General features: G+C 34.2%; 2 protein-coding genes across 8 annotated transcripts in view; one reads left to right on the top strand and one right to left on the bottom strand.

The window, feature by feature from the left end:
• Positions 1-41: 41 nt before the first annotated feature.
• LOC123550642 (sodium-dependent multivitamin transporter-like) lies at positions 42-15,845 on the bottom strand. 2 transcript variants are annotated; one of them, XM_053545280.1, is made up of 17 exons: positions 15,427-15,845; positions 14,237-14,370; positions 13,413-13,481; positions 12,884-12,935; positions 12,119-12,186; positions 11,513-11,593; positions 11,175-11,248; positions 9,599-9,736; positions 9,019-9,154; positions 8,238-8,326; positions 6,416-6,528; positions 5,967-6,037; positions 4,623-4,709; positions 3,798-4,048; positions 3,230-3,330; positions 1,673-1,797; positions 42-770 (listed from the first exon to the last, which is right to left on the bottom strand). In XM_053545280.1, exons 1-17 carry the CDS (start codon positions 15,635-15,637, stop codon positions 699-701), a joined length of 1,872 nt encoding a protein of 623 aa, XP_053401255.1. In that variant the 5' UTR covers positions 15,638-15,845; the 3' UTR covers positions 42-698. The 2 variants fall into 2 exon arrangements, with proteins under 2 accessions (XP_053401255.1, XP_053401256.1); XM_053545281.1 differs by having other exon boundaries at positions 15,458-15,587.
• Positions 15,846-19,116: 3,271 nt separating this feature from the next.
• Positions 19,117-25,779, top strand: part of LOC123549501 (uncharacterized) — a 29,160-nt gene continuing 22,497 nt past the window's right edge. For 2 of the 6 annotated variants that reach the window (XM_045337631.2, XM_053545283.1), the window contains exon 1: positions 19,117-19,345. The gene's annotated coding sequence lies outside the window, so the exon portion shown is untranslated. The remainder of the gene's footprint in view (positions 19,346-25,779) is intronic. The other 4 variants (XM_045337637.2, XM_045337639.2, XM_045337634.2 and 1 more) reach the window with 3 other exon arrangements.

A 25,779-nucleotide genomic window follows, 5' to 3' on the forward strand; every position in this document is an offset into this window, starting at 1 on the left:
GTTTTTTTTTTACTTTGTGCATTTTGTGTAAATGTGAGTCATTTACACATTCTTATATACACTTATATGTAGGGGTTTTATTTCGGGGAGACTTCTTTCTTGGATCGTGGCTATCCATACGGAATTATCATTATTTTTATACGGGCTTATAACTCACCTTGGAAAACTGACAGCAATAGAAATTATTGTATTTATAGCATGACATTGAGAATACAGATATTAGACTATCAGATTATGCTGCGGATGAGCTGTGTGTCTTTCTGAAAAATGTTTGACGTCCTTCACAATGTGATATCAGTGTTGTTATACCTTTAGGATCATTGAGTCCAATTAGTGAACCTGTAAGATAGATTTCCGTTTAAACCGGTGTAAGGGGTGCAAGGGCTGTTATACATTTCATTACTGTCATAAACAGGCCGATTCATACCAAATATACTGTTTTTTTGCTGAGTTGCGTTCTAAAAAGATTTGTGTTAGAAATATTGGATGAAACAAATGAACTAGTGTTGACACTAACATGAACATTAACATGTTTAAAAATTATTTACACTATCATCTAAATATATTAAAATAATCTAACATTGCATCTGTAGATTCATACTGTCCTTGATATGTAAATATTATAAGAAAGATAAGACATTTTATAGACTGGCTAAAAAAGATTGTTCCAAACAGATAATAAAACTACTAAATGAACATTAAAGTTGCACAGAATTCATTGTATCTCTCATCAATGCCATTTCCTTTTCTTTGTTACCATCGTTAATTCTCTGCAAAAAGAACCAAATATACATATACAAAATGCAGTATACCATGTAAAATTTATAAATGTTAATCTGTAAGTGTGTAGTTTTAAAGACGCTTCTGCGACCTTGATGTTTTATGAAGATGTAATTTATAGATATAGTAATATTTTCATTTTAATATTGATATTGGAAGAGGCTATAACTTAATTGTTCTGAAACGCATTGCATATTTAGTGTCTTTTTGGTCACAACGCGTACATGGGATATATGGGACATGGGGTAGACTCCTTTACAATTAGTAATTGAATATCTAAAAGATGCACCTTTTTTGATTCTTTTCAACTGTCGTGCATCCTTTTGTTCTAAATTGAGTTTCTCTTCGTGTTCTGACTTTTGCAAAGTCACAGTACTTGAATTAGAATTAGCATATTTGTGTTTTGTTATGTGTCTTTGTGTTATGGTTACATGTTTAAAAGATTCCTCAGACGAGGAGTAACTTTACTTACACTGTCTTGTACTGATTTTATCTTACCGTTCCAAATGGGAGCTTTGCTGGCTCCCTGTTTCATTTATGCCTGGGTCTGTTTGTTACTTCTTTGTTGTATAACTGCATATATGTATGTATGTATTTATGTATAAACTTGCTTAGTCGGGATACACATGTATACCTTTACACATACCCCTACTTCCATGCCGTTATGTACGGGTGCGTCCTTTGAATACAGCTACCTGTTGGACATGTCTCCTCGTTTTAAAATGCAAACTATTATTGTAATATGTCAATGCCAGAGATTGCAAAGCATGATTTTATCATTGTGACACTACTAAAGACCATATCTTTGATTGTATTATGCTTACCAGTCCGCATAAAAACAGTAATATAAACAAAGAAATTGATTTGAATAAACGAAGAGGTCATGCGGTACCTTGTCATGTTGGTATTTCACTCCACATCTTAGTATTTTCAACCACGTTTGCGGCAGATACCAGAACAGATGGTCAAACACAGGTATGAAATACTTATAGTCGTTTGTTCTAGGTCTGTTGGCACCTTTAAAAATGAATAATTATATGCCTATTCACAGCAACAACAACATATTTTTTAAGTATTAAAATGAACAGGTATTTATAGGGATAATTCTGCATGTACTAAACAATAACTAACACAGTGACTATTGAAAACAATAATTATATTCTTTTGAAAACAAAGAATATAAAGTCTTCTGATATATAGTCAATGTCAAATATGTGTTAATCGCCCATGAAAGGTATATAATAATGCCCCTCTGAAACGTAATCCCTATTACTAGTAACTATATCACTGCTAAGGCGTTGCCTCAATGTTTGTTTTGTTTAATTTTTGAACATTTTTGTAAATGCAGATCGCTGTTGTAGAGTTCCGTTATGTTGTGTGTAACGTCGCACCGACACAATTATGGCGAATGTCCAGCTTTAAATGGCGGAAGAAGATGCATTATTTCATCACAAATCGGAACCTGGTAGAACCACTGACCTTCTGTTAGCCAGCTGGAGGGATTCCTCACTTGAAGAATACAAGGCCCACGGGCGAGGCTCGAAATCACATCAGTTAATGGAATGTGGATCAAAGTCGACTGCCAAAACCACTCGGCTACGGAGGCCCCCTGTTCTTTTTGGCAGGGCTTCGTTCGGATTGAGGAGGCTTCGTTCTGTTTGGGAAGGGTTCGTTTGGCTGAGGGAATGCTTTTTTCTGCTTGGGGAGTCTTCGTTCTGCTTGGGATGGGGGACTTCATTCTGTTTGAGAATGCTTCGTCATTGGGGAAGCTTCGTTCTATTTGGAGGCTTCGTTCTGTTTGGGGAGGCTTCATTCTGTTTGGGGAGACTTCGTTTGGTTTGGGGAGGCTTTGTTCTATTTTTTGGAGGTTTCCTTCTGTTTCGGTAGGCTTCGTTTTGTTGGGGGAGGTTTCGTTCTGTTTGTGAAAGCTTGTTCTGTTTGGAGAGACTTCGTTCTGCTTGGGGAGGCTTCATTCTGTTTGGGGAGGGTTCGTTCTCCTTGAGGATGTTTCGAAGGAGGCTTCGTTACACTTGGGGAGGCTTCATTCTGTTTGTGGAGGCTCGTTCTGTTTGAGAAGGCTTTGTTCTGTTTGTAGAGCCTTCATTATGCTTGGAGAAGCATCGTTCTTTTTCGGGAAGCTTCATTATGTTTTGGAAGGCTTCGTTGTGTTTGAGGAGGCTTCGTTCTGCTTGTGGAGGGTTCGTTCTCAGAGTTTTCCTATTGAATCTTGTCTTTGTTTTCATATATAATATTGCATACAGTAAACAACAGCTTTCGGAACTTAAACAGAATATATCATAGTCTGGTTTGTTTATAGAGGTCTTTGGAACAATTGAAATCATCCGGTGAAATAACTCCTGTAGACATAACATTGCCGACGAGGAAAAACAATCTATAGATATCGGAAATTATTTTAGAATATATCTAACAATGTTATTATTACTTATACCTGTGCAGAAGGAAATTATAGATCCAAATATGAAGACACAAGATATTCCCACTAAGCTGAACCACTGATATGACATTGTATACATTAGTTCTATTCCAGATCTGTAATTAGAAAAATAGACTTTTACCTCTAGATTTTCAGATATTCGTACTTCTATATCATGTACATGAACCAGAAACGAAAGATTGATTTTTTGATGACAGAGAATCATTTATATAGGTTTAAATGCAAACAACGATACAGCCAAACAGAAAGCTGTCATAGATCTAAATATAACTCGATATGAAAAATGTGCCATTTGACTTAGCTTTATACATGTCAGTACTTATGTTAATGGCCTTTAATTAGTAATCTGATATACCAAGAATGTGAGAATTCTACAGATGGACAGAAATACAAATTGTTTATATAATATAACTTTTAGCATTTAACGAGACTGGAAATTTGAACAGGTCGTAGTGCCTAGAACTTAAATACTCTTTACGGTTTGTCTCTTGTTCATATTTGTGCGAAGGGTGTTATATTATACTAGTCTGTGTAGTTTGGGAACAACTTGAATTAAACTTACATATCCGGCGAAGAAACCGTTGTTGATATTGAACTTGAATATCCTGTAACATTTTCAATTGTGTTAATACTCAGAGCATTCATTGTTGAATGAGTATAATTCAAACTAAGTATACTTGAATTCATGTTTGTACAGTGGTCAGTTGGCGCTGGGGGTAATTCAGAACTTTTAACAGATCCTTCCGTAGTCATTTGACCAATGCAGATCCACAGTGTCAGTACGACACCAATAACAGTGCCTCCAAATACTCCCTGAATATATAATATAACAGTTATCATATACCACACAATTTTAACAGGAATATGCAAGTAACAGGAAGCATGTACAATAACTGGTTATTGGTATGCAGCGGGCCATGTTAAAAGCAAGAAGTTACATTTAGGTATAAAGTAAACTGCTCGTGGAACGGCACTGACGTGCTTTCAGCGGAGCTTGGTATCTTTAATCCAAAATTTACATCCATTACGCTTTCGTGCTTATATATAGGGTTAGCGATGTTTTACAATATCAAAGACCTTATAAAACATAGTTACTTCTATATTACATTTATACTATTATACATATACCGGTATTATTCAGGCTGCTTTGTTCTTAGTATGTTTAAAGATAAACACTTGCTTTTGCCTTTTATTTACAATTGCTGGAGGCGTATTTCTCTATAAATTAGCTTTTTATGTTAGACATAGTTTTCAAAAAATCTCAACCTCTTTCTCGATAAAATAGGTTCTGAGACCGTTTAGTAGAACAAAAATGAATAAACTCACAAAGAGCAAGATTTCAATAAACAAGATTAAATATCAAGATTAAATAACAGTATCTATTTACCTTGGAGGAGGCCCAAGGACAGAAAGCACCAAACATAAACATTCCAGCTAGCGGTCCATGGAAAGATGCTAATATACTTACAGCTATCTGCAAAACATAAAAATCTGATTATAATTTAGTCTGGTAAAACTTGATTCATAAGTTTTAAAATTATGTAAAACTGCAAGGTTGAGAAATTAGGGACCAACTTTTCGGTTTTATACAAGGCTTGAATCGATCAGAAACTTTTTTTATGTTTTCTTTTAGGCAATATCTAAATTAACCATGAAAATTCAGAATAAAATATCATTTTCACCCAACCAAAACTCGCTCTCCCGAGCTTTAAGCTTTTATTACACTAATGTGCGTATAGAAGAACTACTTACGGGAACTGATAAATGGTAAAGGTAGCATGTAAAAGTAACAAGATAAGCCATTAGCCTATTTACAATATGGTATTCAATTTGAAAAATTAAATATAATCTAAAACAAGTACCAAAATGACATTGATAAAAATATAGCAAACATTTTCCTTATCTTTTGACAGGCACATGTCATGATGAATGGAAACATTAGAATTTTAAGTTTTAATATTTATTCTGTATTAAAAATCATATGAATATGTAGATTCTTTAATGTACAAGGGACAATGCATTCAAGACTTGCCTAGCAGAATACATGAATGAACTTAAAAGCTTTTTTTTTATTGTATCTGGCTTTCATATATTTCACTCTTTTCTGAAGCCGATTCAAACGCATTATGATGCATTTTTGAGATCTGAAATTTTAAAAAGATTTAAAATGCAATATGATCATCGTATTTGTATTTAATCGTAATCCAGTTTGATAAAATATCATTGTAAAGACAGATTTTTGACTGGTTGGCTTAATATAATCGTTGCAGCCCTTTTCTGTAATTGAATAGATTTTTCAAATTCCCCGTAGTTGTAATTACTCCAAATACAAATATGAGAAAAACGATAAGATTAGCCATTATAAAACATTATCTTCTGTTTTCGCTGGCAGAAATATACGAAAGTGACTTATCATACAAACTGCTGAGATGTATACGGAAACCATGTCATGCAGTCATGAAAATATGGATAGTGTTCCTATATACTACATACATAGGCATGTCCTATCAACAACTTCTTTAACGTAGATTGTGTTCCTACTTCTAAGTCCTTCATTTCGTATGCATTAAAGCATGTTTATAAATATAAGGGCTGCTAAAAATTGAAAAGCTTTTCAAATATTCATAGTGTAAGATTTGTCTAACTCAATTTTTGTTTACATTTTTAAGCCTGAACAAGTATAAGTACGTGTACTTTGTATTGTCAATGGGATTAATGAATTTCATATTACCTGTACCAAGGTGCCGCCAATTAGAGATGTCAGGAACGCAATGACGACGGCCACAATACCAAAACAAATAACTAAAAAAATATACGTCAATATTTAGAACTGGTTAAGTCTGTTCGTACATAGTTTACATACACAAGGACCTAACGTAAGTTTTCAAATGCTTTAAACGGCATTGTCTGCTATAAATTCTTCAAGGAACCTGTTCAGCACAAATGCTTAAAAGATATCAGTTTACTAGAAATATCTTGAAGGGCCCTATTCACCGCAGATGCCTTTAAGGTATTGTTCATCATAAAGGGACCAGTTTGCTATGAATGCCTTATAGAGATCAGTTCACTCCTTTTTTCTACGTTCTTTCACTTGTTAAAACCAACGTTTCATTTGGTTAATCTAGTTCTGAACGAATACAAGTGCTTAGTATAACATAGTTAATTTCACAGTAATGATACCTGCAGCCTTTGCTATAAGCGTTGCCTTGAAGTCTGACATTGGCTGTGTGAAGGGTTTTATCAGGTCTTCCCAGAGAAGTACAGATAAACTACTCAGTCCCGAAGAAAGCGTGCTGAAAATTGAAAGGTATGTCGAACAATTTTCCCGTTGTCATATTCAAACGAGATGTTGTAATAATCTCAATCATTTTATACACAGTATACAATAACCAATCAATATACATATTCTTTTTCATTTAAAGTGGAATTATACGCATTTTCAAGTAAAAATCCAGCTGAAATAGATGTGTGTGTAAAAAGGTTGGAGGAAATAATAGCTTTTTACCCTTTATACCAAACTCTTCCTGTTACCATTACGAAATAATAGCTTTCCAAATATGACCTTTCTTATTTTGACTGGGGCAGTCTTTTAAAGAAAAGTCAAACTGCATGCAGATTTCAACTTCAGAAAATCTCTACCTAAAGGGAGATCACTGCGTTGAAGACTGAAGAAAAGAACTATTATTTTTAGATTTCTTCATTTCTAAAGCATCAACTTCAAATATATTATCGTTAATTTAACACATTTAGATATACAGCAACAGAAAATTACTTTTATAAAGCATATCATATCATATCAGAAACACACTATGTGTAGTAAGATGCGCATAATGCCACTTTAACACATTACCGCATGCCAGAGGTCTGTCTTGGTCCTTAACTGAACCTCTGGCACATTTCGTCGAGATTTTAATTTTGTTTACGTTACATGTAAAAGAGGTCAGCCTATCAGCGACATTTCGCGACAGATCGCCGACCAAACACAACTGGCATTGAAAAGCTTCACCGCGACCTTTTCAATACCGACCCCAAATTACGAGGAATAATAGTATTCCTAAAGGGTGCTTTTCTAAATATCCGATCAGAGTAACACCCCTTTACAAACTGCAGTCATTTTGTTTCGTTTTTGTAAATTGTTAGCAAATATTTTATCTAGATGTTCAATTCGTCGGGCCGAATATAGGAAACCATTGATTGGCTGGAACCTCTCCGGATAGTTATTGCGAGTGCGTATGCTCACCAAATATACAAATAAAAATAAATCAGAGGTTCGCCTCGAGATTATGGTGAACTCCTGACAGATGAGAATGCATTTAACGCAATACTTATTAAATTAACATTTTACGCTATGTGAATTTATTCTATAGTTACCACAAAACTTATTCAATTTACATATTGACAGTTTAAAGATTTCTGGTCCTTTGGGATCATGGAGTCCATGCACTATATCTGTATAATAGAGGATCCGCTAATATCCATAGTATTAGACGTGGTGTTGCACATTTCATTATATATCAAGAACAGACTAAAACAACCCGAGTCTGCTATTATTTTGCTTGGTTGGTTCCGTGATAAGCTTCTAAGGGATGTTGAATAGATTTTATCATTCAAACCATTTGCAATACAACTATTGTAAAGAAATGAACGTAATGCGTAAAGTGAAATCAATACAATACATCCATAAAAAGAGAATATAAATCGCATAATAAAGTCCTTAGAAAGTTTGGAAAATAAACAACCGCTTCACCAGCAATACATATTTGGCCGTGCTATCCCTTACCGTCTCACACTACAGGATACTTATAATATTCTAAAAGATCTGATAAACTTTGAATACACGTTAATTTAAATAAGTTTATTAAGGGTTTCATATGTGCCACATAGCATATTAACTTAAAAGAATGTTACTTTATTGTGTCGAAAGCGGATTTAAGAAAATAATCGTATATAAATGCAAAAGATAAGAATTATTTAAAACAAATATCTTATAACAGAAGCTGACCTTAACGAAGCGCTAAATAAAGAAGCTAAGAAGAGTCCAGACATTCCAACTTGCTCCTGAAACATGTCAGTTACCATATATGGAATGACCTAGAAAATTGAAAATAATATACTGATAAAACTAAATTTGAATTACCAAAATTAGTCTATCTAATGAATATTAAACAAAAGCATTCCAAGAATCATTCTTAGATTTTTTTAATGTTCATAAAACAGATTGACTTTCTGCAAATTTAAAATATGGTATTTTCGTGCTACTATTAATCTTTATTAAATATTATACTTAATATCAATTAAGTGTTCTAACAAGAATTGATTTGTTTTTCTATTTAACGACAAAGACTGAAAGTATGTTATTATGCAACATAATCTATTTGTGAGTCTCACTTATTGCATAATAACTTCAAACGTCATAGCGGTGCGCTGAAAATGTACACACACGTTTGGTGGATGTCGTCAAGGATGTACAACGTAATTCCTGGTATCGTGTTAGAATCAAATTAATACACTGTATCTTAAAAAGTAATTGTATATTGAATAAAATCATTATATTTTGTCCAAATTCGTATTTCATGATATTTAGTTTGCATCTGAGCACAAAACAATGATTTTATTCAACAATATAATTACTGTTTGTGATAGATCATTTCTTAATTAAGATGTCGGGTCTTTGGAGTAATAACTTGTTATGCTAACAGACTGCATATACACAGAAAAAAACAACAAGAACAACATTTTGCAGTTGTTATAAAACACTTTTACGACTGATGTAACGGTTATACCTGATTGGGATCTCTAATTTCACCTGAGTCCAAAGGATCACACTTAGTAACGTCAAAGTAAGCGTAGGCGACAATTCCTTCCACACAAGCCAGGCACAATGTGATCAGAAAAGCAGGAGCCGTTATTATTAACACTCTGAAAATCGAGAATAGATCGAACATTTGTGTTCTTTTGCATGTTATTTAATTTAATAAACCATTTTCTTTTATAGTATCTAACATTTATGATGATATTGTTTTCACTTAAGATGCCTATTAAGCTAACAGTATTGTCATGACAAACAAATAAATTTTGTTATTCAAAGGACTGAAAATTCTAAAGCCAAAATCGTAATGCGTTTTATGTTAGAAATGGAACCGTAAAAATATATCTTCCAATTTTAAGAAATTGGCGCAATGTTTTCCAGAAGGGTGGGGAGTCATGTCCTGCTTACAGTTTGTTAAGAAATTTAGAAAATAAAGGTATGTGAATGAAAAGATAGTTGATTGCTGTCAAAAGATTCAGTAAGGCAAAGTTTACAATCAATTTATCAAAAAGTGAATTTTGTAAAAATTGTGTGATTGCTAAAACAAACCATACTTTCTTGCAGCATCCTGTGTTGGCATGGAGCTTATTCTTTGAACAGAGGATTGGTTGACAAGCAGTCCAAAACTTCGGAAGAAACCATTAATAGACAAACACCAGAATGTATGACGGAGTGTCGGATCTGACCTGAAACTATGGCAAAACCTTTTATAGACAAACACCAGAATGTAGGACGGTCTACGGGAAAACCTTTAGTAGACAAACACCAGAATGTAGGACAGAGTGTCGGATCTGACCAGAAACTACGGAGAAGAAATTAATAGACAAACACCAGAATGTATGGCGGGTTGTTAGGTCCAAACTGAAAATAATGAAGAAACCATTTTAAAATAGACAAACAACAGAATTTAGGATGAAGAGTCTGATCGGCCCAGTGAAATTATGACTCAATGGACAAGATAGGGTTAGAACTAAAACAAATTGCATACAGCATACTCTTCATTCTGATGGTTCTCTTGGCAATATATTGGATTTTTTTATCTTTTCGTTTCCATTGCTTGTTATCAACCCTTCTCTGTGACTCAAACATGTGTACACGAAATTACTCACCTGTCTGCAATATAAAATAACCAGACTATTACAGTTATGATATTTTTCAGATGTTCATGAGGCCATTTTTAACGCTGATTCTTTTGCTCGGTAGTGAGCAACTAGCAAAAATCTTTCTTAGCTGCAAAGGCCTTATTGGAATCATTTGCACGCTGCCTCCTGATATTCCATTATTACTGGGGTTTTTTCGCCGATAATCGGACGTCCTGTTCAACCACAACCTTGACAGCAGCGAGGTTTTTCCTTGGTAATAAAATCTGTAAAAAGATCCTTTCGAAGCATAAAATGCAATCAAGCAAAATAATAGTAGACTCGGTTTGACTGAGTCTGCTCATGAGAGGTAATAGAAAGTGCAACACCCCTCGAGCCCACTAGCACCTTGGTAACACAAGTTTTAGGTCTACCGAGGCTAGCGTCATTTTAGAAAATATCCCAGCTTTAAAAGCTTCAACTCACCTAAATATTGTGCGTATAGAAATAGACTGAGGTTCATATATAGTTCATTAAATATCTGCATTGTATTTATACCAAATCTAGTACGGCATATTATATAGCCACACATTACCGTCTTTTCATCAATGTTGCAATGTGACTTGTACAACGGTCAGTATAAGCAAATATTTCAAACGTATATATCTCGGTCATTTGAAATGCAATTTGAATGAAACAAAGGGGTATCGTTAGCTATTGAAAACAGGAAGGAAGTAAGTAAAGCACTTTAAACCATACCAAAGGAAAACTACGGAACCCCGTTAAAGACAATTTTTTTTTAGCACAATTCTTGTAGACAAACACAAAGATGTATGGCTTTTCGCTGAACTGAAATAAGACGAGTGACAGATTGTATAACAAAGTTGCTAATCTGATCTAAAACAAGAACACAGTAGGGTGATTACACCTGTTGTCAATAGAAGAAATGCGCTATTTCATACTGAAATTATAAGTACTTATATCATTTTTTTTATCAAACTGAAGTGTTCGTCGGATTATGTCTGTACGTACACGTATTTACCGTACTTACTCAAAGAAATTTAATCTCCCCTTTTCCTCCGCTATTGACCATGTTTTTCCGATTCCTCCTATCTTCATTGTACCCTGTAAAATATTGGACAGCATTTCAATGAGCAATTCAAATACCTTTGTGTAATGAAAAACATAAAACAGAGTCCATTTGGTTATGTCAAAATTGTTATTTAAGACTGGTTAGTTCGTTCAAATAAAAGTACTGGCAGTTGGCCAAAGAGTACCGTAAACACAAAGAAATTTGGACATTTTTGAAAAAATGACAAAAATTTCTGTAGGCATGCCTCTTGTAGACGAAGGTGGTCATTAGAAATGAGTAAACATAAAATAAGTTACCTTTACTAGAATTGCAGCTACCCCAACAAACATTATCATAGTTTGAAAGACGTCCGCCCAAACAACGGCTTTGAAACCCCCCTATAACAAAATTAACACTTATCTGATGGCATGAAAGTACATTATTTAATTTTGCACTCATATCTTGCTAACAATACCTGTTGTCTTAGAGAAGTTAATTGATAAAAAACATTATTTGTGTATTTAACTGGATATCTTAAATATTTCAAAAAGACTACTACATATTATTTGCAAGATATGTAGTAATTGTTCATATAAATCTACCATTCATTCCAACCCTAAGAAGAACTGTAACGACACAGTATCATTGAATATAACTGTCCCTATATAAATCAAGGTATACAGAAATACTTAATTTAGTCATACTGTCAAATTCGCTTATTAAACCATTCCATTAAGACTAATTTCAAGTACAGAACATAGAAACTAGGTGTATATGATCGCACAACATATCTGATTTAAGGGTATAATGGCAGTCAACACATCGTGAGACTAATGTACACTTACAAAGGTTGTATATACAAATGAATTATTGCAGTTCTGTACTTACAATAATTTGATATATCATGTCAGTCCTATACTTACAATGGTTGTATATATCATGGCAGTTCCGGCCACTGCTATAATGGACAACCATAACGGTACCCCAGAAACTATATAAAACAAAAACATCACAGTATGACATTATATGGTGCTCGCTGAATACTAGTAACACAAACAAAAATAGCTAATTTTATATGAAATCTCTCTTTCTCTCTCTCTTATTAAAGTGGAATTCTGTGCATTTTTCAAGTAAAAATCCAGCTTAAATAGATGTGTGTGTAAAAAGGGCGGAGGAAATTATAGCTTTTAACCCAATATACCAAACTCTTCCTGTTACCAGTACGAAATAATAAGTTTCCAAATATGACTTTTCTTATTTTGACTGGGGCAGTCTTTTTTAAAAAAAGGTCAAACTGCACACAGGAGTTGCTTCCCTTTCACTTCAGAAATTTCTACATATTGGTAAGGGAGATCACTGAGTAGAAGATTGAAGAAAAAAACTATTATTTTATTAGTCCGATTTCTTTATTTCTAAAGCATCAATTTCAAATACTTATGCGGTATAATCGTTAATTTAACACATTTAAATGCACAGCAACCGAAATTGCTTTTATAAAACATTCACCAAAAACACACTTTGTGCAGTAAGATGCGCAAAATGCCACTTTAAAAATCATTATTGTTTTTTTTTTAACCTGAAAGGAAAGTTAACGGCAAATTAATATTTTGAAAAGTAAATTAAATAACAGACGATATCGTTGTTGACAATGTGAACTTAGAAGAAAAGTATGGAATGCATTTACATACCGGCCTCTAGAGCTATAGCTGGTCCAAATAGAACGATGCCAAGGTAGGCTATCTAAAACAAAACATTTATGCCTTAACCTTAAGCCTGCAGGCGGCAAGTGATTCTGCCTTTGCGAACAGTGCAGACTTAAGATCACGGCCTGCACTGTTCGCTATTCAGTCAGTAATTTTTCGGTGAAATCCCCTTTGAATAATAAATGGTACTGCCTAAAAAATGATGAAACAGTCCATTATAGAAATTTAGCAGAGTAAGGGTTAAGACGTCTTAAACGAGTAGAAGGAAACGCACAACGAATCATGATGACAGTTCTTATACAGTTGACATGTAAATAATTTTCCGAGACATTTGACAGCTAGAACAGAAACATCAAACTAGCTGAATAAAGAACAATTTTTAAGGTCTAAACTTTACAATGGTACCATGTGACTACATGAATAAACATCGTGTAGGTGAGAGGCATAGCTTTTTATTTATCAAAATGTTTATACTTATGAGACTCATCTTTGTAGAATATATCAGTACACTTACATAATACAGAATACCAAGTACAGTTCCTAAAACTCTGACAGCTTTGGATCTGAATCTTCTCTCCAAATACTAAAAAGCACAAGGGAAAAATGAATATAGTGTGCAACCGCAACCTAAAAATGAATAAAAGTGTGACGTTGATAAGTGATAGAAAATTATTTTGAATAAAATTCAAATACTATTCTGAAATGATATCAGGCTCATGGTCTAGTACCTCAGTAAAAATACCAAACGTGTTAAAATCAGATACATTTTTTTAACGCTGGTGCAGAACTTGCGATTGAGACTTGACGAGGTAAATGTGTTTTTATCCTATCTGATTTTCTTTAATGCTTTTTAATGTATTTTACTTAATTTATACGAATTAGCATTTCTTCTTGTTATTATTCATACTCTTCAGATTTCAAGTGTTGTTCCGCACCAGCCACAAGAGCTTCTTTAGCCAAGTTGTTAAAGTCACTGACTCCGAATCGTTTGCATGAGTTGTACAATTCTTTCATACGAAGAAGTCATCCAGCTGGCTTACGGAAGGCCGGCGGCTCTACCAAACCCTGTATAATACCAGGAGAAGCACTAGCGATTCTCATCCAACACCAACAGCTGGAAAGTAGCCTTTTGATCTATGTTTGTGTCAGTGTGATGTTACCTTCCCCCCCCCACCCCCCCCCCCACTCCCCATGAAAAGAAACATAAAATGAAATAACATCCGAATATAAACAGAAAATAATCCATATTTATTATAAAAATACAAAAGGCTTAATTATATACAGCAGCTTATCTGCGAAGCCTATATTAAAATGTGTTCGCCTAACTGTCTAACTTACCTCGTATGCGCTTGTCAACTTGAGCGGATGTATCAAGGCAACAACCATACCCAATGTTAAGATATATGAAACGAACCATCCAAACGTTTCGATTATAATTTGTATCCCATATACATAAACTTCAGCAGGTGTTCCTAGGTAGATATGCTTGAAATTGAGTTGAAGTTACACATAACTTTGATGAAAACATGTGACTTCTTAAAAATATTAATACACTGCAATCCGTACAACCCTAGTATTAAAACGGAGTTTGTTTAAATAATAAGTACGCCAATTTTGAGTGTAGGGATAACACATGCTTTTTTCGTGTTAAAGCGTCTGCAGAATCCCGAGGGATTGGTACCAACGTATCCAGAGAGATTCTGAAGATGTTATAGCACGAATGCACATGCGCTATAACGCTATTCTAGCATAAAACGCGAAAAAAACCCAAACAAACTAATAAATACAGTATACCTCAACGTCATTAAATTTCCATGGAATGCGCGGGAATATCTGAGTTATCTTTTCACTTTGATGTCATTTCCATTTGAATTGTCAGTTTTGGGGTCGTAATACGTTTACGCTTTGCCATGGAACGCGCATATATAAAAAGGTTTTATACCAACATCTGAGCGCGAGAATCTCTCTGTTAACACACGTTTTCTCTCTCGTTAATGACCCACCCGAAAAGTGACAATAACATCAGTTTTATGCTAGAATGCTGTAAACACGACTTAGTCTTTTATCTTCGACATAAATGACCGACCGCCTCGGTAAACTAGTTGTAAAGCGTCCGTTTCGAGTGCGGAAGTCGTTGGTTCCGTCCCTGACCACGTCATACCAAAGATGTAAAAATGATACTAGTAGCTTCCTCGCTTGGAGCTCAGCATTTAATGGATAGTGCTAAGACTGGTCAGCCCGGTGTCAGTACTGGCTGCAGTATCATGTCTCGTGCCTACGGCATGATATTCCAGCGAGATGAGCATTTTACCCACTGCTACAAATAGAAGCTGTCGAAAGAAACGTTAAACCCGAACACACACACACACACACACACAAACACACAAACACACACACTCAACATAAATTTATGAATAAACTGTTTGCTTTTTGTTTCCTATTACTACATGCCGCAAGAGGTACTCCATTATTCGGGTAAGCCTATTATAGACGTTATGTCAAGAAAAAGGAAAGATAGAATAAATTACCGATCATTAAAATCGAAGATTCAAACGTTACCATCATTGATAATGCTACTGGCAAGACGGACATTTTTCGATCTCCGACGAAAAATTCCGACGTTGTCCGCTGCTTTCCGCCGGTAATTGCATGGTACACGCCAATGCCCAGTGAAATCAAAATAGTTATGACAAATATTACATAGTCAACAACATGTAACGGCAGCTTTTCATTCGTCATTGTCTTATATACAATAAACAGTATCAATTTAAAACAGAACAACCATTTATTCCAGATCGTAATGACCTTTCTGAACTTATTTCATAAATCAGGTCCAAATCTCTTGCACATTTAGAGTAAGTATAAAGAAATTCATAATCCTTATATTTCGAACTGCTAAACTTAATTTCCTTAATGCTAGCAAATGTTTTAATAAATATGAATACAAAGTTAAATGACTTTTGCGGGACTATTTCGCGTGTGCGTGACTTTACATTTTAATATTACATATTAAATATTCATATACACATGCAGTATATATCTGAACGTACTGCAAATACTTGCATCTGGCTGTCTGTTTGACTTAATCAATAGTAATTTATCCAGGTGGCTCTCAGGCTCATGCATGTCTCTTTGACGTTACCTTTTCTATCTCTTTCTCTGTAAATATAACCATAATATTTCTTCGATTATTTGTTAACTCTGATTTTACAACGTCAACGGAACCAGTCACTTCTATTTTCGTCGTAGCAAAATCTTCTACCTAACCTGTGCCGCCACTAACATAATCCTTGTGGTCCCTATGTCCACATTTTCTTCGATGTTGTTCTAATCTTGATTACATCTCCTGTCATTGCATGTCTCTAAGCCTCTGTCCCTTTTTTTGCTTGAGCCGAAATCTCCATTGCTTCTGTAATCACAATTTGTATCGTTTATACTGCAGGAGCCTTGAATGCAATAGCAAGTTGGTCCGCCATCCTCTCATTTATTTATTATTTTGTTGGGTTTAATGTCGCACCGACATAATTATAGGTCATATGGCGACTTAACAGTTTTTATGGTAGAGGAGGGCCCCAGGTGCCACTCAGTGCATTATTACCATCATGAGTGGGCACCTGAGTAGAATCACCGACTCCACTACCTAGATGGCTTCCTCACATGATGAATTCAACGCCCCGAGTGAGCCTCGAACCTACATCGATGAGGGGCAAGTGATTTAACGATCTTAACGTCTCCGCCACGGATGCCACAACCATCCTCTCATTGTACATGCTAGATAACATGTTATTGTATTGATCCCGCCCTTTAGAATCGAAGTTTGATGAGTCGAGTCTAACCCTAAAACGTCTCCAGTTACATTCTGGTCTGTCTGGATATTCGTGGTATGGAAGATATTTTTTCATTATTACTTTGTGATATTCCTGCCAAATCAATTCTGGCTTTCTGGCATTATTAGCAGTTTCTATCCTAAGTCAGTGATAAATTGTTCGTATTCCAACAACATTGCTTCTAGTTTATATGTGTTCCCAGACTATTGCCAGAAAGCAGGTGTCTTAACTTTCCTCCTGAAGTCTTTTGGTTACGTTCTGAATCTTACAATTACTTCATACTGAAATTCGAATCATTCTTTCGTCATCATTTTCTTCTTTCAGCATTTCATACGTATCATCGGCCTCAGCCGTTTCTGTCTATTGACTGAATTACCCGTCAGGATTAGTCATAAATTTAAAAAAACAAACAGTTTCACTACAATTTGGCTTGCATTCTCTGAACTTCAATCTAAATTATTCCTCGGTCAATCGATAACGCGTATGAACTGCTGTCTTCAATGCAGACTAGCAACATGCCTGATAAGAAGTCCTTGTTTTAAGACTTCAATATAGATATAGAATATTTAAACTTATTTCAAAGCTTGTATTTAATGAGCAAATGAATACAAATCGTCAAACTCTAATGATTATCTTATTCTGTCTTATGTATTTTTTATGCAAGTATAAACTTTTAAATGCCTTCAGTGCTGTTATATTTTCTGGTCGTTGCGGACCATGAAGTCCGTCAAATGTATCTGCATCACAGTATTCCCATTCATCCTGTACTAGGAGAGGGTGACATGATGGGTATTGCATGTTTCAGTACTTCTCATCACTAGTCTCAGTAAAACCGATTCTTTGATTTCTATTCTTTAACAGGATCTTCCTTAACATTAAATTAACTTTCTGAAAGTGCTCATCTTTATGAACGTATAGCGATCGTACGAAGTCTCCACAGATATAGGCTCAGTGTTGTTATATTTGCTGTTCCTGTGTGATCATGGAGTCGATCCATCCATCTGTACAATAGAATTCTACAAACCGTCACGAGGGACGTTTTATATTTCATTGTCTCTAATGCACGAACTCAATCAAAAAGAGCAGTTTTTACTTAGTTGTTTTAATACTTAAGCTGATCTTCTTAGAAATGAACCGCGCCATGAGAAAACCAACATAGTGGCTTTGCGACCAGCATGAATCCAGACCAGCCTGCGCATCCGCGCAGTCTGGTCAGGATGCATGCTGTTCGCTATCAGTTTCTTCAATTGCAATAGGCTTTGAAAGCGAACAGATGCGCAGGCTGGTCTGGGTCCATGCTGGTCGCAAACCCACTACGTTGGCTTTCTCGTGGCGAGGCTCAAATTGTTGTCGTTCGTCGGAATTGTAACTGTTTCATTTTATATTTTCTTTATTTCTGTGTAAGTGGTACTTTACATGACCAGGATATGAAATACGGCCATAAGTTAACCAAGGAAAAAGTTAATGTTCCCAGTTGTTATACTTCTTATATTACATGTACCTTCTGTTGGATCATCTTTTCCGAAACACGTTTTTCTTCATGATTCCTCTTTTAATGTTAAATAACAGCGCTGATATTTTATATCATTCCTTAGAACTACGAGGACAGTTATTTTAAATTTCATATATCTTGAAGTTTTAAATTTATCACCCAAACTATTTTACTGGGATATTTTTCATAGTACATTTTTAAATTAGTCATTTAATTTCATTAAAATTCCGGCTTAATTTGTTGATAAATTGTTTAAATCTTTCAGGACATCTTAATAATAAAATCTGTCAAAAGATCCTTAAGAAGCAAAGAAGGAAACCAAGACGAATAATAGCAGACTTGGTTTAATTTAGTCTGTTCATGAGAGAAAATGAAATGTGCAACACCTCCCACGTCCCCTAGCACCGGCTTAAGCGGAATTCTATTACACGTGTGTTGAATGGACTCCATGATAAAAAAAAAGCAAAACAAAAAAAAAAAAAAAAAATATAACAACAATTATGATATCCAAGTACGGGGAAACTTTTTACAACCGCCACAGCCGCCATAAGCATTAAAGCAACATTTCCATATAAAAAGTATGAAAAAATGTTTTCAAAGTTCCAAATTTTCCAGATGTTTGAAATTGGAAAGAACATTTTTGAACATAAAACTGACATTCGTTAACATATTTCAAAATATAAAAAGAGCCTTCTACCACCCTCGGATATCTAGTGAATGATGTATCGAATATTCCAATATCTTTCTAAATATTCTTGTTTTCTGCTATTATCTGTATTTCTTTTTACCTTCTCGTGACATTTTTTTCTGCGGAACTATGTGATTACAAGGTTATGCAATTAAAAATTATTAAACATATCTATAACAGTCTCATATAGAATATATTTAAACGACTGATCGACCACTTTCTCGCCTGACCGGAGATTTATCGGTATACCGTTTGTTTACACAAAGTCTTAAACCAACTTGTCGTTTGTTTAATGGAATGGGGGTAAACGATTTTTGATTTGCTAAAGAAAAGAGAAGCCACTGTTGTACTGAGCATTGTTTATACATTATATGGAAACCAAAAACAAGGAAATAAGAGCGGGATCTGTAATAAATCTGGATATTTAATGTACATATACGGTAGGAACGTGTTTTATTACTGTTGTTCTGGAATCCTGCTGCTGATATTAATGTACACAAACAACTTTTAAAGTAGAAACTGATATACTCATTTGTATGCCTATTTACATAGAAATATGAACGTACAACAGTCATTTGATACCAATTCTCATAGAAATTCAACGGACCATTATACCAAATACACTCCTTTTCTTTGATAAGCAAAACATAAAAAAAAACGAAAACAATTCTTATATTTAAATTAGTTATCATGTAAAACATACTTTGACATTTTTATTATAGTTACCAAGTATCGATATACCGAAAATATGTAGAAAAGGCTTGTCGAATACAGTACGTTTAAATACTGTTGACCTGTTACATGTTTCAGTTTGTTTCTGGTTCTATTTATTGAAATACATTAGATTCTTTTCTTCGGTGTAGCAATTTATACAAAGTATCATAACACCTGTCATTATGTAGTCAATTTGAATGAGCAATTTATTGCAAAATCCATTTTAAATTTCTAACCCTTTATGGAATGTTCAATGAATTTAAACCTTGATATTAGACCTGTCACTGAGTGAATGGGAACTTTTATTAGATTTAACAGATCTGTAAAGATTTTGTACAACCTTTCAAAACGTGTTTAACTTAATCAATACCGGATCATATTTTATCATAGTAATTATAAACTGCCGTTATACTATGTTTGAATTAACATTAAGAAATGAATTTAATATGATTTTTCATCGTTTGATATGAAAAGTACATAATGATAATAATAATGATGATGATGATGATGATGATGATGATACTAATGATGATAAAGAGTTTAGGAGATAAGGGAACTCCACTGAATGCATTTACTCAAATTGTATAAAAAAGCATAATAATCAATGAACAAACTTAAGACTGCTGTCGTTTTGGAATTATCGTATTTTTTTCACAAAAAATAAACATAAGAACGTAGAAAGAGAGTCAAGTCAAGTCTCGTCCATGTGAAACTTTACATAGTCATGTTCATTACCATTGTTCACTTAGTTTGGTTTAAACGGTTATAGACATACGTCAGAGCATTTTTTTCCTAATACAAGATCATTTGCGAGAGGGAAACGAAACCAGACGCAATAATTCAGTGGAGACCCAGTTCGTTTTGAGGTTGTTCATGAAAGATAAATATAAGGAATGTTCAATACCTTTAACGTTTGGAAGTTAGTTGGTTTGTTTGTATATATCCGGTATCCTTATTTACAACTACCACCGGTAACCCATACTGAAGCCCTTCCAAAAGATTGTTAGTAATTAAATATTTGTTAGTAATATTTGTTAGAAATATTTGTGGGAGGAAAGTGCGAGAAACAGAAGACCTTTTGATTCCAAAAGCTTCCCCGATTCTTAAGGGTGCTAGGTTTAAAACATCTAAAATACATTAGACTCCTATCCCAATGTTTAAAACCTTTTTTTTATTTAAAGTAGCAGGGGATCAAGCTCATGATCTCTGGATTCATAGGCAGTGTTACCATAAGGCTCACTCTAAACATTTCACGCAACCTAGCACCGGCTTATTATAGAAAACGTTGAATAGATTAATTGATTTCTCTATTCAATGATTTCTAGGGACCATAAAATATAACGGCACTTAGGTACTTGAGATACAAGAATGCCTTATCAAAGAAAATATCGAGCATGAATAAATGTAGTCCAAGAACATTATTTTCAAATCAATTAAAAAAGCTCATTAAGCGCCTATTTCAGCCGGAATCACAAATGCCCATTTTAAACATTTCAGGATTTTTTCACACGTTGTAGGCATATTTATAGTTTAAACTTCCATAACAAACAATTTTATACTGTTTATGTTAATCGCCTAAACTTGTAAAAGATATACGATGACCTGAATGTGAACCACTATTATATATCATAGATCTAAGACTCTTACACTCGGTCTATTTCTAATTCAAGGACGTATAAGATATGATTAATAAGTTTATTTAAGAAAATTGGCAATTCAAATCTTGTTCGGAAAATGATAAAGACAGTAATATCTGACAAATAGGTTGTTTTCCATGTTTTGTAAACATCTGTAGAAGTTGTTATCAATAATATTCATGCATTTAACATTCAAATTGCCATCAAACTGTGTTTAGTTTTAGTTTTTCTAATATATGATGCTTCGGAGTTTTATGCTAAACGGTATTGGGTTTGTCTTGTTAGCTTCTATATTAGATTTATGGCCTTCTTTGAACAAAAGTGTCCAAAACATTACTTTATATTTCATAAGAGCATTTAAGGGGTCGTTTGTTAGCAGTACATAGTGTCCTCGCTTGGATGCAGTATATTGCCTGGTCCTTCGACATCTTGGAATCTATTCAATATTTCTGAATGATAGAATTCCAGTTAAGCCGGTTCGGGAGGGCGTGAGAGGTGTAACACATTCCACTACCTCTAAGGAGTCTGCTAGTGTTTTACTTGGTTGCGTTCTATGCTTCCAAGGGATCTTATTATTATTATTATACCAGATTTATATATATTTATATATCTTATAAACTGTATTTCTCGTAATCAACTCGTTTTGGCAAAAGTGTTTTAAAACAATTGGCTCAACTCCGACGGAATCCTCCTTATGCGTATTATTTTTATATTTTAAGAAAATTAAAAACATGTTTAAAGAAATATTATAAAAAGTAACGAACTTTCATTAACTGTTTACATTTGAGCCGCGCCATGAGAAAACCAACATAGTGGGTTTGCGACCAGCATGGATCCAGACCAGCCTGCGCATCCGCGCAGTCTGGACAGGATCCATGCTGTTCGCTAACAGTTTCTCCAATTCCAATAGGCTTTAAAAGCGAACAGCATGGATCCTGACCAGACTGCGCGGATGCGCAGGCTGGTCTGGATCCATGCTGGTCGCAAACCAACTATGTTGGTTTTCTCATGGCATGGCTCATTTATACATCGCCCAGAAAAAATCGATCAAAGCGGACAGATTCAAACGTTTTCATTATGTTTACCTATTTATCTATAATACTGAATTGTTTACTTTTGACATACTACTTTATATATTGTGATCATCTTTAAGGTTGCTAAGACTAGCTTAAGAAGTTTGTTTGCTATTAGATAGTAATGTTTGTAAAAGATTTCAGTTATTATGGACTAAAGTACATAATGTACATCCGGAATAGGAGTTAAGAGCAAAATCATGATAAAACGTAGGACAATTTAATGATTTCGATCAATTACCTGTTATAAAAAATGTTTATATATGCTAACTGTTCCACATTTCTATCCTCTTTCTAAAGAGGTCCAAAAAAAAAGTTAGAGACAAAACATCACATAATTCGTACGGCATCATGATATGTTTCTTATAGAATGTATGTTGTGACTAAAACACATTACTGACTTATTTACATTCCAGTGTCCCATATTATGATTAACAAATAATCAAGGCCTTCGAGTTGTTTATCGTCTATAAATTAGACGATAAATCACAAGAAGGCCTTGATTGTTTTCATTCTGACATGCTCATTGATATATTTTAATAAATATTATACTGGACTTCGTTCACGCGATGAATAATGTATCGGACGTCATGCAGCAATTTGACGTCATAATTGACGTCATTATGCTCTCTTACCGGTCCGCGCGTCAACCGTTGTTTATCGCAGAATATACAGAGCTTGATTTCCTTCTTTGTTTAACAGGAAAGTAAATCTAGCCATGTTAGAATTGATATTATGTGTTAATATACCATTAGAGTTATGATTATTATTATCTTACACTCGTTTCATGTATGTTCAAAAGGCATTAAAGACTTCTTTCAGAATAAAACAAAGCTGTAACAAATCTGAAACTTATTTGAATAACCTAAACTTGAATGTAGAAACAAACAAGATATTAAATATTACAGTATGTTTAGGGGTATTTCAAGGGTTCTGTACATGTTAATTGATCATTATTCAGTTTGGTGAATTCTCCCAGTCAAAACTTTGTATCTATATACTACATGTATTATTTATAAGAAACGGCAGATTTAGAATTACTTTAGGTTAATGAATCAGAACAAAACCAGATAGAGATTAATATGAAATAAATAACTATATAATAAATAAATGAAATATACGTGTTAGTTAAATAAATAAGGAGCATGTTATAGAGGAATCTGCTCTTATTCTTTTTTTTATCTATTTATGTTAGTTCTCAAATATAAGCTGGTAACCTGAAAAGAAAGACAGTTAGAAAAGACAAGAACGCGATATATTGTAATAAAACCACACTCTCAAAAGTGTTTTCGTCATTATGCATGAATAAGATAAAGAAATAAAGATTTTCTTATATTCATAAATTATAAGTTTGATCAGGAGCTTGAACTTCGTATCAATAGCTTATTGTGTTCTTGTGTTAGCTTAACATGGAGCAAATAGGTAATAAAGGTTTTGAAAGTGGTACAAATGGCAAATAATTCCCAGGTCTCACCGTACCATTTGTTTGATATCGAACACTTTATAGTTTATACAAGCTAATTTAAAAATAGAAACGCCCCCAATAGAATACACTGCATTTATCTACCTACATATCAAAGAGATGTAATTGAACGCATCCTATTCAAAGCAAAGATCATTTCATTTTATGATTAAAAGGCAAAAAAGCAACAGTTATCTTCGACCAAGTAGTTTTAATATGCCGTTTACTTTTAAAGGTGCAAGCTGAGATTGAAAAGGTATGGACAATTTTGGATGCTGTCACCAACCCAAAATCTTAAGACAGTGTAGCAAAAACCTGCATTATATTTTTTCCATAAAACGTTGTTTTCAAATCTTCAAGTTGCTAATTAATTACATTTGTGGACATTTCCAACTAGACCTGTAACACTTTTATGCATTAAACCATTCCTACGATACACATAGTCTTGAAGAACAATCTGAAAGTAGTTAGAACATTGACTGCATTATAAGAAAATTGAACAATGGTAAACTCCATACAATCAAGAAAATAACTGTATTGGTTTAAACTGCACGCATAACAATTGAACTTTGTATTAGTAAGCGATATGTTCATGACCACTAATTAAGCAAGTAATCACTGTAACTTTCTGTAGTTCCTGACAAATCTGCAGACAATACTGGTTCATCCTAAACTAATTTTAGGACACTGTCGAGCTAGAAAATATGTAAATAAAGTGACTAAACGTTCCCAAAAAACAAAAATACGTATGAAATCATAAATATTCATTGTACAGGCTACAATACAACATGGATATGAAAGATAACAGGTAAGGATAGATTTCTCGGAAACACAGAGCACCACAAACACAGCCTCAGAGCCACGCATTTGCAAAGTAGGCCCACAACAAAAAGAATCTGTAACGGAAAAAAACATTATAGACGGGTTGCTTCAATAATCAAACAAGTACATATTAATTTTATGCAAAATATAGAAAAAGTGGGAGGAAAGGATAGGGGGTAGAAAACAGGAGGAAGAGGTGGAGTGGGGGTGTGGAAGGGGTGGGGGGGGGGCGTGAAGGGGAAAGTGGTACAAGGATGAATATTCAAAAGGGAATGCTTAGGCCACAGCAGCGCAGACACTCATGTATAAAAGACAGCGCACATACAAACATAACTAACTTACATAGATAAACAGACAAGTAAAATATAACAACACTGTAGGGCACCGCCCAAGACACACAGACGCACAAGCACACAGACGCACACACATAAGCAGGAAAACCTATGAAATAATAAACTATTCCACATATGAATGAAGAATGTTACTGAAATATAATGTTTGTCACTGACACTAGTTACGGACTGTACTCAGAGCTAACTTAAACACCTTGCATATATATGCTGTTAACATCCTCACATCACCATTATTCAAAGTTTAAATACGTCATAACGCATTTACTAACGTCAAAGTTTAGATTCAACAATAAATTGGCATTGGTATTGTTTTTCACCTACACAGACTTTATAGTTCCTTTGATCAGAAGTTTACGTTCCAATTTTATTGTGGAAAAAACATACAGTTATATCTTTAACACGTAAAGTATTAATGACTGACAATAAGCATCAGATATATCTAAACGTAAACATCCATACATTATTTTTAGCCATTTTTCAAACTGAAAGAAAAAATAGCCCAAAAATGCCTTTAACTCTTTACACCTAAAACAATCTACAAGCAGATTCTTTAGAAGCATAGAACATAACCAACCATTTGGACTTGGAAAAATGTAGGGGTTTAGATTTAGGCTTGGTGGTTAAAGTTTAAGCTTCCTAGTGGTGTTGCCACTGATCGTTTCAAGGCTCAAGTATTTCTTTATTTGATTCTTTTGTCGTTGTTGTCTCTTTGTATACGGCATAATTGCAAAGCATTTACATATCTTTACATACACTGCTGTAAGGGTTACTGCGTTCCTGGAATGTTAATATTCCTATTTGATCTTTGTCAGT

This window comes from Mercenaria mercenaria, chromosome 6 (assembly GCF_021730395.1).
Source record: "Mercenaria mercenaria strain notata chromosome 6, MADL_Memer_1, whole genome shotgun sequence".
In the NCBI taxonomy this organism is placed as follows: domain Eukaryota; kingdom Metazoa; phylum Mollusca; class Bivalvia; order Venerida; family Veneridae; genus Mercenaria; species Mercenaria mercenaria.